This window comes from Heterocephalus glaber, unplaced genomic scaffold, assembly GCF_053883595.1.
Source record: "Heterocephalus glaber isolate CG9 unplaced genomic scaffold, H.glaber_assembly_v1.0 deba00001472, whole genome shotgun sequence".
Taxonomy (NCBI): Eukaryota; Metazoa; Chordata; class Mammalia; order Rodentia; family Bathyergidae; genus Heterocephalus; species Heterocephalus glaber.
The window spans coordinates 86,346,142-86,363,651 of NW_028258315.1; the positions used below are offsets into that span (position 1 = coordinate 86,346,142).

Below are 17,510 nucleotides of genomic sequence, written 5' to 3' on the forward strand. Positions count from 1 at the left end.
AAAATGGTTTCTAAATCAGCTTGACATCGAAGGGCTGAGTTATTTTAAAAACAAAAGCAAACAACCAAGAAAGGTGAATTGACATTCATGTGGAGAAAGGCAGTAAGTATTCTCTTATGAAATAATTTATCATTTGCAGCTTTCTGTTGATGGTCTGTCAGAACACTGACTTTAGAGGGACAACAGAATAAATCTGTTCTGGGGGGAACAAGTTATACTATTCTGTTAAGGGGACAAGTTATACTGAATCCTCTTGTCTTCATTGTTCGAGCAATTGTAACAAAGTATTTTGAGACTGGAAAATTTTTGAAGAACAGAAATTTATTTGTCACAGTTTAGGAGACTGGGAGATCTAAAATCAAGGTGCCTACAGGTTCACTCGTCTCGTGAGTGCTACATCCTCTTATGGGGAGCAACACTGTGCTCTTAAATGGCAGAAAGTGCAAGAGCAAGGGAACCGAACACTATGTGAAGCCTTTTGTTTGAAAGGGAGGCATTTGTGTCCAAAGGGAAGCATTCTCATGACCTAATCACCTCTTAAAAGACCCTGCCTCTCTACTTGTCCCCTTGGCAACACCTAAATTTTGATAACACACTGAAACCATCTTACCTTAAGTGCTCAGGAACCACAGCTGGATCCAGGGAAAGCATTTAATAAAAATACTTAGCATTATCACTTTCCTGACAAGCTAGAAATAGTCTTCACTATTGTATTACAGATCTGAAAGTAAAGATTACAGGATTGATGAACACAGCACAAAAGCAGCACAGAAAATAATGGAAACCTCAGGGGTGAAGAGGGGATCGATGTTGGGTGCTTCCACCCATTGAACTGCTGAGTAAGCCAAATGTGTAGTTTTCAGTAATATAGAGTTCACTTTTCAGAACATACTGCCAAAATAGTGGCACATATAAATAAGCCTAAGTAACTGATACATTGATAATTGTGCAGAGTACTTGTACTTTCAGTCAGAATTGAGAAAGAAAACTTCTTGTCCCATCCCATCCAAATCTTGTATTCACAAAGAAAATATTTTATTTGAATTACATAATTTTAGATTATCTGCTATGGAATGGATGACTTAAAACTAAATTAGTAAGAAATATAATTTTCGTAAAATTATGGGAAAGTCAATATATTTTTATGTCTTTATTGTAGTTATCTGTTGAATGAATACATTAATCTATGCAAATATTTTAAATAATCCTCCAGTTCTTTTCTGTGGTTTTTGTTTTTGTTTGGTACCGGCAATTGAACTCAGAACCTTGCACTTGCGAGGCAGGCGGCGGAACCACTGAGCTAAATCCCCGGCCCTTCTTTGGTAATTTTTACAGAGAAGCAATTTGAATATAAAGTCCCCAAAGTAATTTGAAGGTTGTTCTATATAACAGGTCAAAAAATTAATAAACATCATTTTAGAACACATTTGACTTTACATAAGAAAAAGAAAGTGCTGGTTACAAAATGCAGTAGGGCAAGCTTTTATGATTTTTTTGGAAAATAAATACATACTGTGCAAGTTTCTGCATTTTCTTTACCAAAAAATTAGTCACCCCTCCCCTCCAAGATTACTGTGCACAAATCTCTGAAAATAAAATTTCTGCTTTTGTCTGTCTGTCCCTCTATCTGGGAATTGAACCCAGGGACTTTCTGAGTCCCTGAGTGACATTCCCACTGAGTGACATTCCCAGTCAATTTTTTATTTTGAGACAAGTTGTACTAAGTTGCCTGGGCTGGGCTCTAACTTTGCAGTCTTCCTGCCTCTGCCTCCCTAAGTGCTGGGATTACAGGCATGAACCATGCCTGGTTTATGTTTATTAATTTCTTTGTGAAATCAAGTTGGTGGTTGGCTGTGTTGAGGGCATGGGTGCAACATGGGAGAGCTGGCGCTAGAAGAATGCTTCAATAAAAACTGAAGGGCAAACTGCCAGACCATTCTGAAGGGTGTGTTTGGCTTCTAACATCAAGTTCTTCTTAGGACAAAGTGGAGGACTTTCCAGCACCTGTCTTTCAGCAGAACCTCAATGTACTTTCTAGGCCAAAGTGCTATTCACGGTACAGGGCTCAAAGAGATGTGCTACAGAAATCAGCAATCCAGAGAGAAAGATTGTGATGTGAATTGCATCTGATGCAAGTCCAAGTGTGGAGAGTAGCTTTTTCAATTTTCATGTGAGTTTTTATTTTCATTTTGAACATTATTTGAAGAAAATAAATCTTCTCAAAGAAAGCTATTTTTCTTAAACCTGGAAATACCATTTCAGAGCCTGTGTCTTCTACAAATATTTTGATACATTTTCATTCTTAGTTTAGATATGGTATGTTTTGTTTTGTAGAATGGGGTCTTGATAAATTGCCCAGGCTGCCCCTGAGCTCACAGTCCTCTTGGTTCAGCCTCACAGGTAGCTGAGATTATAGGCCCACACCATAGTACCAGGCTAGATGTGGGGTTTTTTTGTTTTTGTTTTTGTTTTCTTTTCTTTCGCAGGATTGAACTCAGGACCTTGTGCTTGCCAGGCAGGCACAGTGCCACTGAGCTACATCCTCCACCCTAGACATGTTTTTAATTGATGTTTTGTCTGATATATTTTTCCTTTTCCTTTCTTTTAACCTTTTTTAAACTTTAAGAAATTGCACAATTAACTTATATAAAACAAATACAGAATTTAATGAATTATTTAACCACTATCAAGAAACTGAACATTGTTAGCACCTCACAGTTGCCCCTTATGATCAAAACTTTACACCCCACTGTCACCAGCTGTGTAGGACCTTGCTTCAGGGATAATGGAAATTAAAACTGAAGCAGAAGCACGCATTTACAAAGGCTTTTACTGGAAAATAAGTGAAGATAGGAAGGACCTCAGCCTGAGGAGCTGAAGGGGCAAAGCTGTGAGAAAGATCAGGCTGGGCCATTAAACCAAAAAAGGAAGCAGTTTTTATGGAGTTTCTGGGGTGGGCTAGGTTCTGGTTGATCATTATCTCAGTTCTGATTTTGCAGGTGTAGAGAAGTCCTTATGGCTTAAAAGGCAGTCCGGTTCCTACGAGATGGCTGCTGCTTCTTATGGGGGACAGCCTCAGTTTTGCAGAGGCTCTGCTAGAACCCAAGATGATTTGAAAGTTTGAAGCAATTACTGTTGACTTCAAAAGTGCTCATTCAAGGTATAAAAGTTGGTAGTTGAATGTCCACAAATCTTTTACTTTGATCTCCTCAGTCTTGAAGAGGGATTAGATGGTTTAGGTAAATTAAGGGCTATTAAACCTTAAATTTTAGGATTTTAGGATCCTCTAAAATATTTCTAATAATTAACCTGCCTGCATGCAGAACTGAATTAGGGATCTCACCCCAGGTTTTAAGGTAATAAAGGAGATAGATACAAGGTCTCTTCCAACAATTACCTTTTCCATTTCTGAGGGGTTTTGGGGTTTCTTTTTTTTTTAATCCTACAGTAAAAGGTTTTTCTTCCTGTGAGTGAGTGCAAGCATGCTGGTTTGATATGATGTACAAGCTTTGATTCTGGTTGGATTTGGTGGTAGTGTTGTCTCTGGGCAGTTCTTCAGTTGTAGTTCTTGTCAGCAGTGTTTACAGTTATATCAGTAGCTTAGGATACAGATGCTCTTGTGAATGTGGTAGTAGCCAGTTTCATTGAGGGCAGTGCTGCCTCCTGATTTAGGCCAGGCTGTGGTGTATGTTGGTGCTGCAACCCAGCTTACTGTGCAATGAGCTGTCATACCAGGCACAGGAGCTTATAGGCCACCACTGTGTTTTGACTTCCACTCTATGCACACCTGCCTGTTGCCTGGGGGATAGGGCACTGCATAGGGTTGGAAGTAGAGTCTCAGCTTTTTTGCTGACCTTTGATCTGAGCAGCTAGGATTATGGTGCCACAGCCACCCAAATGAACATGTTGGAATGATGACAATCTCTGTGGCTGCTAGCCCCCAGGGAGGGGCATACCCTATCAGTGGGTCGAGTTTCAAGATGGAACCAAACCATAGCAGCTTATCGCCATGGTGGGATTGTACAACATGGGCTCCTTCTCTGAGATAATACAGCCTCAAGAACTGCAGGCGATTCTCCAGTTTGTTCAGGGTCTGTGAGGGCTGCAGGACTCTGCATTGGCGGTGGGGTCTCTTAGGGTCTCCAGCTTACCATTTCCGCATAAGAAATTGGTCTTGTCTCCCAGCTGATTTTGGTAGAGAAGATAGTTTTGCAGAGATAAGATGCTTCATTCAGCTTTCTATGGTGCTGTTTTGGGTTTTCATGCTTGTTACACTATTTCCCTGCTACTCTACCTTGTATTTCCTCAGTCACTCCAATCAGACTACTTGTTTGCTGTAGTCTGTTTGGGAGTAGGGGAGGAGATGAACAACAGACAACTCTATTCGGCGGTCTTGCTATTCCTGTTTCTCCTTTTTGAAACATGTACATGATAAGAACTCCAAACAGTATAGAATAACTCTTTCTCATACTTCATACTCTACTTGACCAGCTTTTTCCCCCAGTCACTGTATTTGTTGTTTGTTTGTTTGGTACCAGGTATTGAACTCCGGTCCTTGCACTTGTGCAGCAGGCAGGGAAACCACTGAGCTAAATCCCTGGCCCCATATTTGTTTTTTGAATATTCTTCCAGAGACATTTAATGCATATTCAGATGTAAACATCTGTAAAACATTTTATACACAGTGGCTCTAAAGATAGATCTTTCACGTAACATTGCATTAGGGGTTGTTCCATTGTTAAAGGAACATTGAAGTTTGTACCTTATTTTAAATTGGAAACATACTAGTTTGTTGTATGGATGTACAACTGGCAGTCCTTTCATACATTAATAAGCAGTAGCTAGGAATCATGAAAATTGATCTCTACTCTTTTTAGTATAACAATGTCTGTTCACTAGCTGTGCTTTTTTTTTTTAATATTGAGCCAATGCCATAAAGAAAAACTTGTCATTTGTAGGAAAGTGGAAGCACCTTGAGGCCATAGTGAAATAAATCAGACACACAAGCTTAAATATTGCATAGTTTCTCTTATATGAAAAACCCGAGCAGTACCAGATCCAAGATGGCGCCCAGCAGGAGGCTGATGAAGGACAACCCTCCATATGATAAGGGGGCCTTTAGGATCGAAATCAACTTTCCAGCAGAGTAACCATTCAAACCACCAAAGATCAAATTTAAAACAAAGATCTATCACCCAAACATTGATGAAAAAGGACAGATTTGCCTGCCAGTAATTAGTGCTGAGAACTGGAAGCCAGCAACCAAGACCAACCAAGTAATCCATTCCCTCATAGCACTGGTGAACAAACCCCAGCCCGAGCACCCGCTCCGGGCTGACCTAGCTGAAGAATACTCGAAGGACTGTAAAAAATTCTGTAAGAATGCTGAAGAATTTACAAAGAAATATGGGGAAAAGCAACCTGTGGACTAAAATCTGCCACAAATGATTCCAGCAAGTGTGAGCAGAGACCCCAAGGAGTGCATTCAGACACCCCACAAAGCAGTACTCTGTGGAAAGTCGACACGTGCCACCACGTGGCGTTCACTTGTGGCAGTTACTAACTTTCTACAGTTTGCTTAATCAAAAATGATCTAGTAGGCCGGGGATTTAGCTCAGTGGTTCCGCCGCCTGCCTCGCAAGCACAAGGTCCCAAGTTCTATCCCCGGTACCAAAAAAAAAAAAAAAAAATCTAGTAACCTGTAAAGAAAGGATTAAAAATTTCAGATATTCTAAAAAAAAAGAAAAACCCAAAGTATAAATAAAGACCAAAGTAAAAGGTAGATAATAGAAAGTAGAGAAATAGATCTTTGTCAAATGAGAAAGCGATTGAGAAATGGAGGGAGAGAGGAGGGAAATGGGATTTTAAAAGGAGTCAATATGTGTTCTGTACGTGTACTAACTTCACACAAGGAATGTAACCTACGTACTGCAAACAGGTACCCAAAATAGGGAAGAAGATCAGGAGATGAGGGGTCAAGGAAGAGGGATGAAAAAGGAATGAAGGTGTATTATGTAATGTACATGTACCAACTCTCCACAAGGAATGTGAACATTACGCTCTACAAACATGTACTAATATTAAAAAATTGAGCCGAGGCATTTTCATTCATCATGTTGACCATTATTTGGAATTGCCTTTCTTCCTTCTTTTAGAGCATGTCCATAATGCATTCATTATCTGTACCTTCTATTGTGAATTTCTTTAAATGATTTGAGAAAAATAAACTCTTAAGGAATAATCTTAGAGCTGGATGTGGTAGTGCAGACCTGTAATCCCAGCTGTTTGGGAGGTGGAGGAGGGAGGGTCTCAAATTTGAGTCTAGCCTAGGCAATTTAGTGAGACCCTGTCTTGAAATTACAATTTTTAAAAAGGCCCAGGGTGCAGCTTAGTATTAGAGAGCTTGCCTAGCATGTGTCAAAGTTGTGGGTTCAACACCCTGTACCATCAGTCAAAATAAAATAAACTTTTGGGGCAAGACCCCTAAGATTTTACTATTTGCTTTAGTGTTTCAATCCTCTCAGCCACATTCATATGATTAGCACAAACTGTTGTGATAACAAGTACATCTTATCATGGATGAACATATACCCCTGGTGTGTATAGAAATGTGTGGGTTTGTTAGTGGTTGACTTCTTGTCAAAATACTCAGTGTGGCAAAATCATTTATTTTACTCAGGAAACCAAGAATACTGATTAGTCATGTGAAATAACAGTTGAATTAGACCTTTTTGTGTTCCATAATTTTAGGTAAGCGGAGGGGGGCACCTAAATTGTTTCAAGCATTTTGCTTCCCACAGTGTTTATGTGTGTGTGTGTGTGTGTGTGTGTGTGTAATATATTCTACATACATATAGGAATCACTGTTTTTCCTTGAAACGCAATTACTTCATATAAAGGAATGATCATTTTGTTTCAATACATTTTGCAAAAGGAAATCTTAAATATTTTATTGCCTGATTTTTAGTGTTTAGTAAAGTATGACCTCTAAATGTTTTTCTGTGAAAGTGAACTGTTTCCTCTTTATTTCTTCAGTTTGCTCTTTCTTCATTTGTTGAGAGCAAGAAGTATGTTTATGAATCATAGAATTCTGACATCTCGTACACACAAATGACTCACTTTATATGCTGTTATACTCAGTGTGTGGTTTGTCCTGCGCAACAGATACATTTCTCAAATTTAGAAAATCTAAAATTTGAAAATTAGTTTGCTGTGTTAATGAGTAACACTGAAAATCAAAGGCAGAAAATCCCTTTTTTGTTTTTTTTAGATGACTACACCAAGCTCAGTAGTGCACGTTTGTAATCCATAAACTGTGGAAGGCTGAGGCAGGAGAATCAAGAGTTAAGAGGCCACGCTGCCTGCTGCGCAAGGGCAAAGACCCGAGTTCAATCCCCGGTACCAAAAAAAAGAGTTAGAGGCCAGCCAAGGCAACTAAGTAACTTAGTGCTGGGTGTGGTGGTGTATGCCTGTAATCCCAGCACTTGGGGGCAGAGGCAGGAGGATTACCAAAAGTTGGAGGCCTGCCTGGGCTGCATAGTAAATTCAACGCTAGCCTGAACTACAAAGCAAGACCCTGTATCAAAAAACCAAAATGAAAACAAAACAAAAAAACAACTAAGTGACTTAGTGAGACCCTGTTTCAAAATAAAAAGAAGTCGGGGATATAACTCAGAGTAAGGGCTCTGGGTTCAATTCATGAAGGGGGAAGGGGAGCAGAGCCTTGATATTTTAATGTTAGCTGGATATTTCTGTGTTCGCTTTTTTAAACAACTGTTTCATTCTGTTGGAATGAAAAATACGGCTTTGTAAAAATTAACTGTAGTTCAAGAGAGACAAAAACTCGGCTTACCAAGCACTTTACCATTAATCCCACTATATCAACCTCCCTTGTAATGCTTTTAGATACTGCTATAGATAACTAACCCTCTTTTTTGGGGTGGGGATAATGTGTGCCTTCTTCTGCCGGAAGGGTTTTTTTCCTAATTTATTCTCAGTAGCCCAACTAGCTTTTCTTAGAATAATTGAAAGACTCTCAAACTAGAAAATTATTATAAAATAAAGTAAGTTTTTCATCTTCTTCAATCTTAAAAGCTGTAATAATATTCTAAAATGGTGAAAAGAACCCAAATAAAATGTCTGCTCTAATAAGATTATGTCTCTTTAATAGTCTGGATGTCAGTGGGTCCAAGCTGGTGGGGCAGCTCTGTTCAAGATTATTTGCAGTCTTGCTGCTTGGCAGTCTTCTTGTCTTTCGGCCCACATCTACAGTCAATTTCACGTCTTCCTTCCATCCTGTGGGAAGTGGGAAAATACTAACCTAGGTCTAGGGTATGACCTGGAAGTTATACCCATTGACTTCTACTCATACCATTGGTCCACACTAAATATAAGTAAGTAACATAATTTTACAGCAGGCTAGAAATATACTGTCTTGCTGTAAGGTAAGTGACTAGCTAAACTTTATTCCTATAGACAAAGAGGAGAGGAACATCATAGAAGACAGCTACTAAATTGACAGAAAAGCTTTCATCCAAAACATTGGATGTAAATTACAAAATAAATATTTCTAAGTGGATAGTTTTTCAAATGCACCCAACTTAGTAATACCCCATTGTAATCTTAGATGGGATGTATTAGTTAAAAATTCCTGAATGCTGTTACCTTAAAACCTTTCTTCTCCAAGTGGAGAGTGCTGTTTTAGGGGAGGAGGTCCATGAATCTGTACATGAAATGTAGCTTCCTTTCCTGGAGGAAGTTTTAGAAGAATATGTATTTTATTTAACATTCACATGTCTTGGATATGAAAGTTAAACTGGCAGGAACATTAAGAAAAACCTTAAGGTTGCTTTAAAGGATAATTTCAAATACCCAGAGACATTTTTCTCTTTGTGCCCTTGTGAGTGCTCTCATGGAAGCATTTTTTTTTTTTTGGTACTGGAGATCAAACTTGGGACCTTGCTCTTGCGAGGCAGGCGGCAGAACCACTGGGCTAAATGCCTGGCCCCAAATTATTATTATTATCTTTTTTTTTTTTTTTTGGTACCGGGGATCAAACACGGTCCTTGTGCTTGCACAGCAGGCGGCGAAACCACTGAGCTAAATCCCGGGCCCTCATGGAAGCATTTTGATAAGCAAATCTTTTGGTTTGTTAAGATTGTTTTATAAAACTAAGTCAACAGTTCTAAACTGTATAAAATTGGGGAAATAATGTTGGCAAAATGAAAAGAGCAGTATGTAAAAGAAACTTGCCCCTATATATCAGCAATTATTCCAAGAAAGTTTTAATCTATTTCTTTGTCACCTAGAGTTTTATTTTTATTCTTTGGTGCACTTTGTACAGGTTAAGTATCTCTTACCCAAAATGCTTGAGACTGGAGATTTCAGATTTTGGAATATTTGCATATACATAATGAGATATATTGTGGGTGGGACCCAAGTGTAAATATTTTTATGTTTCATGTATACCAGTGTTAACAAGTCTGTGGCACATATGCTGCAGCTAGCTGTTTGTTATTGAAAGCTCTAAAAGGTTTGCTATCACTGCCTTATACACAAAGTATGGAGGTCATTTTATGCAGTGTTTATAATAATTTTGTGCATGAAACAAAGCTTCTTTGTGTAGCATTTTCGACTGTGGTATTATGTCCTCAAAAACTTTGGAACTTAGCACCTTTAGTATTTCAGATATTCCAAATAAATAAGGTCAACCCCTGTTTTAAGACCAAAATTTGTTTACAGCCTTTCTTCTCTTAGCAAGGAAATACCCTATATTTTATTAATGGGACTTGCCGGCCAGACTAGAACTGTAGAAATAATCAATTGATAGTTAAATGATTTTTCATTTAAATTGTATTAAAATTAACCTTATTTTAGGTTTGTTTATTTGGGTTTTTTTGGTATGGGGGATTGAACTCAGGTCCTTGCACTTGCACAGCAGGTCGCCAAACCACTGAGCTAAATCCCCAGCCCCTGAATTAACCTTATTTTAAAACTGATGTTCCATCTTTCTTTCTTACCATAGGACAATGAAAAGAGAACCCCATTACATGCGGCTGCCTATCTTGGAGATGCAGAAATCATTGAACTGCTTATTTTATCTGGTATGGTAACCTCTGTGTAATAAAAGTAAATTATGAATATTCTTGACATAATGTTTCTCAAACATAATTAACTGTTTACAGTAAAACCTGGTCATTTTTTTTTCATAAACTAAATCATACATTTATTCACTCTGCAAATTCTGATCACCTATCCTGTTCTGGGTGTAGAGTACATTAAAGAACAAAACAAAGATTGCTGCCCTATGGAATTTAGACTCTGCTAAGGAAAACCAGACAACATATGTGAATAGATTTTATTGTATGTTAAAAAATAGTTAGGTATTGTGGAATATGAAAATGTAGGTCAGAATATTGGGAAGGAGGTAAATGTTGCAAAGTATCATATAGAGGTATTTATAAGAGGCCTTACTGAATAGAGTTACTAGAGAGAGGATTGCTGTTCTCCAAAAGGAAGGTTATGGTGGCTCAGACCAAGTACAGCAGTGGAAGTAGTAAGAAATAGTCTGACCATAAATATATTTTTAATTTAATGCCAGCAGGCTTTCTGTCTTTTAATAGCTTTATGTAATTTTACTTGAGGATCTGTAACACAGCTTTTAAGAAATTATCCTTTATTTTTAATTTCTTCTACATTATTCATATCTTATGAAAATAATGCTAGAACTGTGTTAGTAAATAACACCTATTATCAGACTGCCGACATTCCTAAAACAGGCAGTCACACAGAGCTTAGAAATGCTGTTACATCCAGATTGTTTTAATATTTGTTAGGAAATATGTGTGGAGTTCAGCTGCACTTATGTTGGCAGGTTGCATATGCATAATGAAATTGCAGTATTTTTTGTTTGATGTATTAGACAAAGAATTGGGAGAAAGAAATTTTATGTGAAGATTCCATTAAATAGTAGCTCACGTAGAATTTTAGCATTATAACCTCATAAAATTTTTAAATACGGTTTTTGTGGCAAATTTCATAATATAGAATTAAATATAGTTAGGCATGAACTCAGCTAACATTGTTAGTTCCTTATGAATTACTTCATTCTGATGTACTTAAAGACTTTTGTTCATCTATAGATGATTGCTTATTAGTTTTCAGCTAAACTGTACTAGATAAGAACTGAGGAGCTTAAAAATATCCTGTTTCCTTCTAAGCAACACATTTTCTCTTTAATACACTATAAGCTGATAAGTCACAGAATGCTTATCATAAACATTATCGAAAAATGTTTGTCTTTTGCTTTTGTATGTTGAGAAGTAACTGCTAGAAACAGTACATTTCCATTTACTTTAATGTCTAGAACTTTGAATACTGTTGCTGTTGTAGTTTAACATAGAATTCTATTCATTTTCTTTTTGTCATAAACATTATTTTATGTAATTCAACATAGAGGGGTCCACCCTCTTTTTAAATTTAATTATATGGTCGGGGAATCTTCACATGCGCAAGGTTGACTTAATCCCACCCTTTAAGAAGTGAATGTTAAAAAGTGAATGTTTCAGTTACCTGTAAAAGATTGATTTCCTGGTATTTCTAAGTATGGTAGATGTACCTCATGAGTGTGATAGTAGCAGATATCATTTCATAGTAAGCATTTGGGAAAATGTGTAAAATTAACCATGGTACATTAACCATTAAAAACTATTTCAACTTGTTTTTGAAAAATACTTTTAGTTTTCAATGAATTTAGTTATTCATAATTCTCAGAATTAAAAAATAAGATCTTACACTTGCCAGATTGTATGTATGTATGTCAGTCACTTCCCCACCTGGTCTATAGACTCTATCTACTGGGGATCATGTGTTCTCCAACTACTGTGAGGTACTGTGGCTCACTGGCTGGGTTGAAAAAAGAAAAACCTGTCAGGAAACAAGAAAAAAGTTAATAACCATTGACCATTATTAGCCCAAATGTAAGGAGCAGGTCAGATTTCCATGCTTCTTGTAGCAGCACTAGTGTTTGCTTTTTGAAGAGGAATCTCAAGTCTTCCAGAGGCCCGCAGGAGTAGCTTTTTTCCTTTTGGGTTATCTTGTTCTTATGGGATTGTAGAGCTGCCTTTTTTGCTTCCCTATCAACCTTTTGATTTCCCAAGGAGACTTCAGACCTGTCTCTTTGGTATGCTTTACTTTGCATGACTGTAACCTGCTTAGGAAGATGGACTGCCTCTAGGAGTTACTGAATTTCCTGCCTGTGCTTGATAGATGATTGTTTATTTATCAGTAAGCCTCTTTCCTTCCGGATGACTGCATGGCCATGTAGTATAAGAAAGGCATATTTGGAGTCTGTATGGATGTTTAACCATCTGCCTTTTCCCAGTATCAATGCTTAAGTAAGAGCTATTAGCTCTACCTTCAGAGCAGAAGTTCCTGAAGGAAGGAACCTCTTCAGTGACCTGTTGCGAGCTGACATAACCTGCCTTTCAGTGTCCTTCTTGGACAAAGCTATTTCCATCAGTGAACCACACCTCTTTACGATCTTGGAGGGGCAGATCACTGATGTCCTGCCTATTTGCATATGTCTGAGAGATGACTTGTACACAAGAGTGGATAACTTCTGGGCTTGCAGGCATCAAAGAAGCAGAGTTAGTAGTGCAAGCTTTTGTAATAATCTCAGGGGTATCTAAGAGCGTGGCCTGATACTTAGTGAGCCATTCCCCTCCTAACCACAAGTAACCTTGTCTCCAGAAAAGCTCTGACCTGTTGGGGTGTCAGGACTTCTGGTCTCTTTCCCAGAGTTAATTTTGTAGTTTCTTCTGTTAGTACAGCTATAGCTGCTATTGCTCTCAGGCAAGGTGGCCATCCAGCAGCCATTCCATTTAATTTCTTTGAAAAGTATGCCACTTAGCAGGGTTCTTGCCCTAGCCTTTGAATCATGACCCCCAAAGCAGTTTTTCCCTTTTCTGATACGGAGAGAATGAAAGGTTTTCTTAAGTCAGGTATCCTCTGTGCCTGAGAGCATTGTCAGTTATTTTTGTCCAAAATTAGGTAGCCAGATCCTACAAATTTGGCCATCCCCAGGAATGAGCAAAGTTGTTGTTCAGTGGCAAGAGGCCCAAGACCACAGCCTGGATCCAGTCCCTAGACAGCTGTCATTCCCCAGGTGTAGGACTATATCCCAGATATTGAACTTTTTGGAGGGATAGCTGGGCCTATTCTTAGGAGACTTTATATTCCTTCTTAGCTAGAAAGTTGAGCGTCTGTACAGTGTTATAGTTAGATAATTTCTGATTTGGGCTACAAACTAGAATATTACCTACATACTATAGGATGGTTCCTTGTTTAAGCTTTAAGTACCTGGAGTCTTTCTCTAGTGCCCAAGCGAAAAGGTGAGGACTGTCTCTAAACCCTTGAGAGAGAGCCGTCCAAGTATATTGCTGGTTTTCTCTCTCTTTTTTTTGCTTAAATTCTTTTATTGGTACATTTTAGGTATACAGTACATTTACATTTATCATTGGGTGCTTGTACCTGTACATGATGTATCTTGGTTCTTATTTTTTCCCCATTACCTGTGCACCCTTCACCCCCTTGCTGGTTTTCTCTTGAAATGGGATTTTCCCTTTCCAAGGCAAGCAGAAATTAGGAGTCTGGATGTAAGAAGATGAAGAAAAATGCATCTTTTAAATCTAAGACTGAGAACCAATTTGTGTCCCCTGGCATTTGGGGGAGAATTGTATATGAATCTGTCACTAGAGGATGGTTTGGAATGATAGATTCATTAATGAGGTGGAGGTCTTGCACCATCTGATATTCTCCTGAGGACTTTGCTGCGAGAGGAATGGGAGTATTACAAGGGGACTGACAAGGCCTCAGAAGGCCATATTTGAAAAACTTTTGAGATGCTGGAGAACTTTACATGCCTCTTCTTTTGATTGGATACTGCTTTCAATTAGGAAACCAGCCAGGGTCTTTTATTCTTGTAACTACTGGCATAGCTGAATTTGCCCTACCAGGTATCCCATTATACCATGCAGCAAGATCCACTTGTTGCCAAATTTGGTCAGGGAGACCTGGTGTAGTCTCAACAAGTAAAATCCATTTTGGCCTTAGCCGGAATTTGAGAATTACCCCCAGTTTAGCGAGTAAATCTCTTCCTAGCAAGGGAGCAGGACACTGTGGGACAATTAAACCTCACAATTAAACATTTGGCCTTCAAAATGACACTTCGGGTCAGGAATAAAGAATCTCTGCCTACGAGGTCCCATCGACCCCAATTATGGCTTTAGACCTAGAGGAGAGTTTTCTAGAGAAGGAAAACAAAACAGAATGAGCTCCCCCTGTATCCAAAAGCATCTGAATTGGCTCATTCATGACATTTAAGTTTACCCAGGGTTCCTTGGGTAAGAGATGCTGATGTCCATGAACAAGGGCATTGCAAGTTCACCTGGGGCTCTTCAGTCAGAGCAGGAAATGAGGGTTCTGGATGGCCTAGCCCCTCTCTGGGAGCATGGATAGTCAAAACTCCAGTGCTGTAAGTCAGGCACATTACCGCCTCACATGTGGACCAGGGCCTAGGGAGACACCTGATGCAATCTTGTGCCCTGTGTCCAGTCTTCTTGCACTTGAACAGGAACTCTTTTTTTGGCTGTCCCTGAGTTTTTCCCTAGACGACCTGGGTGGGTTTAAAGCATTGCCAATTGTGGCAGCTATAATCTTAGCCTTTCTCTTTTGTCCCTCTTCTGGTTCCCAATTGTTGAATACAGAAAAGGCCATGTCCAGCAATTGAGTCATAGGTGTCTGTGGCCCTACCTGAAGTTTTTGTAGCTTATGCCAAATATCTGGGGCTGACTGACAGATGAAATAATGTCCCATTAGTGCCTCTCCCTCCCTGGAAGATGAATCTATATTAGTATTCTTGCAGAAGGCCTCTGCTAACAGGTTACAAAACAAAGCTGGATTTTCTTCTGTACTCTCTTAAGACCCTCTAAGACCATTTTATCATAATTAACAGACCTTTTTAATGCACCTTTTCATCCCCATGGTAAGAGCAACTACCATACTAGACATTATCTTCATTCCCTCCTGAGTATAATAGTCCCAGTTTGGCTCTGTTTGAGGGGGAATAGCCTCTCCAGGGTGGTTTCTTTCCCTTTTCAAGGCATATCGCTCATCTGTGTAGTTTCTAGCCTCTTGTAGGATTCTTTGTTTTTCATCTGGGGTACAGTAAGTGGCCAAGATGTATTGGACATCTTGCCATGATAAATTGAAAGCAAGGGCCAAAATTTGAAACCCATCGGCAAACTTACTAGGTTCTGATAGTTGCCCTAGTTGTTCCTTGCACTGTTGGACATCTGCAGCTATAAAAGGGATTTGTATTCAAGTATTCGCTCTTGGCCCTGGGACTTCTCTTAGCGGCAGGATAAGTTGTGAATTAGGGTAATAAGAAGCACAACTTGGGGTTCTACCTAGGGGGCTTAAAGCTGTCTGAGACCGCAGCCAAGGTCCCCTGGTTATAGTTCCCACCCAAAAGTTTTGTACCAGCAAAAGGCTGCATGAGATAGTAAAGGGACAGTACACAGTTTTTCCTTCCTGCAGGAAGAAAGACAAAGTTTCCTTTCTCTGGTTTTCCATAAGCCCATATGCTGTTTAAAATCAGAGGCTCAGCTTATAAGGCCAGTTGTTAAAAAAAGAGAGAGAGAGAGAAAAAAAAGATGGCAGTGGCTTAGTCATGCAACAAGACAAGATGGCGGCTGGCCATATGACAGAGTAACATGGTGGCACCTCCAACCAAAACACAAACCCAGAAAAAGACATTTACAAACTCTAGTACATGGAGACCAGGTTGATTTCAAAAAAGAGCAGCAAAGTACCACAAAGCTGCAGAAAACAAGGACCCATGGAATGAGTACAAGCAGCTAAAAAGAAAAAACCTTCTACATTCCTTTCCCCCATCCCCATACCTGGGCCGGGAAGCCCCGCCCTGACACCTTGAGAAGAGTCCCCGGATTCCAGGCTTAAAGGGAGACAGAATGAAAAAACCTCTTGGGCGAAACAAAACGCTTTACCCAGCTTGGTTGGGCCTTAGCTTCCTCTCCTGAACTTTTTTTTTTTTTCATTCCTGGCCACACCAAAATGTACTCTCCTGTCCTGGATCGCTAAAATGTTGTTTTTTGGCTGGCCGTGCCAAAATGCTTTGATCTTGGCTTTGATCACCAGAAATGTTGGGTAGCTTGTTTCTAAAAAGTAGCTCACCAACTAAATATTACCAGGTTCTGGATAGCTCAATTCTCCTTCTGGAGTTGGATTTCAAGTTCTCTCCTCGAGCAAAGAATTGAACAAACGGCAAAGTTTATTTGAGAAAGTAAAAGTGAAGAGTGTGAGAGAAATTGGCTCTGTAGAGTGAGCTTGGGCCAAGTAAATAGAAAAAGAAGGTAAGAGCAAAGATAAAAGTACACCCACAGTGTGGAAACAGCATGATAGCCTTTTTGTTTTTTTAAGGTCTTACTGTATAGTTCAGGCTGGCACTTGACTCACTGTGTATCCAAGTTGGCCTTGAATTTGCAGTGCCCTCCTCCCTCAGTCTCCCAGTGCTGGGAATGCACCACACACTCATTTATGTAATGTACTTTAAATCTTTTCTCAAGTACTTATAATAACTAATTACTAGAAAAGCTATATAAATAGTAGTACTGTATTGTTTAGAGAGTAATGACAAAAGGTCTGTATGTGTTCATTATAAACCTTAGTTTTTTAAATTGTTTTCCGTCTGAAGTTGGCTGAATGTGCAGATATGGTGGGACACTAGGTCTTGCTAAATGAATGTATGATTATAGCAGTATAAATTTAGGCTCTTGTCTCAATAAATTTTTTTATAATTTGGTCTGTTTCCCACATCTATATTGGAAGTAAATATGGAAGAAGTGGTATGTGGAGGAGTGGAAGATTAAAGGGGACCAGGAAGGGGGAAGAAGACATGTAATTTGTTTCCTGTGGCTGCCACTCAAGTTCTTAGACTTTGTTTCTTTTCAGAGTTTGCAGTTAGCCTCTGATTTAAGGAAAACAAATAAAACTAACTTGAGTTTGTAGTAAAATGAGTTGGAATAAAACCCAAGTCCAGACTGTTGTTAAACTAGAACCTCAGCTTTCTGCTTGGAAATGAAGAAATAAATAAACCAAACTCCGTGTTGCCACAAGAGGCACTACAGAAAGTGTAAAAGGCACAGGCTCTTTGCCAGAAATATTCAGGTGCAAATCTTGGCCCCACCTTTTACCACTTTTGGGAATTTACTCAATCTCTGAATGTGCCCAATTTCCTTATCTGAAAACTGGAAAAAATAAATGATGGCTATTATTTTTTAAGCAATCCTTTTCTTTTTTCTTCGCCCTTTTTGATCCCACCAAATAAATTCAATGACTTAATGTCAGAATTTTTTTGTGACTTTTACATATGCTTCCTTAACAATTCTTCCCCTACTAATTTTGAAATCAGATCCCATTCTGAAATAATA

General features: G+C 38.9%; 1 protein-coding gene and 1 pseudogene across 18 annotated transcripts in view; both read left to right on the top strand.

Moving 5' to 3' along the window:
- The window catches only part of Ankrd28 (ankyrin repeat domain 28), a 189,438-nt gene that overhangs the window by 92,013 nt on the left and 79,915 nt on the right, over positions 1 to 17,510 (top strand). For 16 of the 17 annotated variants that reach the window (XM_013065343.3, XM_087182253.1, XM_021243958.2 and 13 more), the window contains one exon: positions 10,025 to 10,103. In XM_013065343.3, the coding sequence (XP_012920797.2) occupies positions 10,025 to 10,103 (79 nt within the window). Of the gene's footprint in view, positions 1 to 10,024; positions 10,104 to 17,510 lie in introns of those variants that run through there. The other variant, XM_087182254.1, reaches the window with a different exon arrangement.
- On the top strand, positions 847 to 10,018 carry LOC147826454 (ubiquitin-conjugating enzyme E2 L3 pseudogene; annotated as a pseudogene). Its single transcript, XR_015439590.1, has one exon. The product of XR_015439590.1 is annotated as a ubiquitin-conjugating enzyme E2 L3 pseudogene (transcript).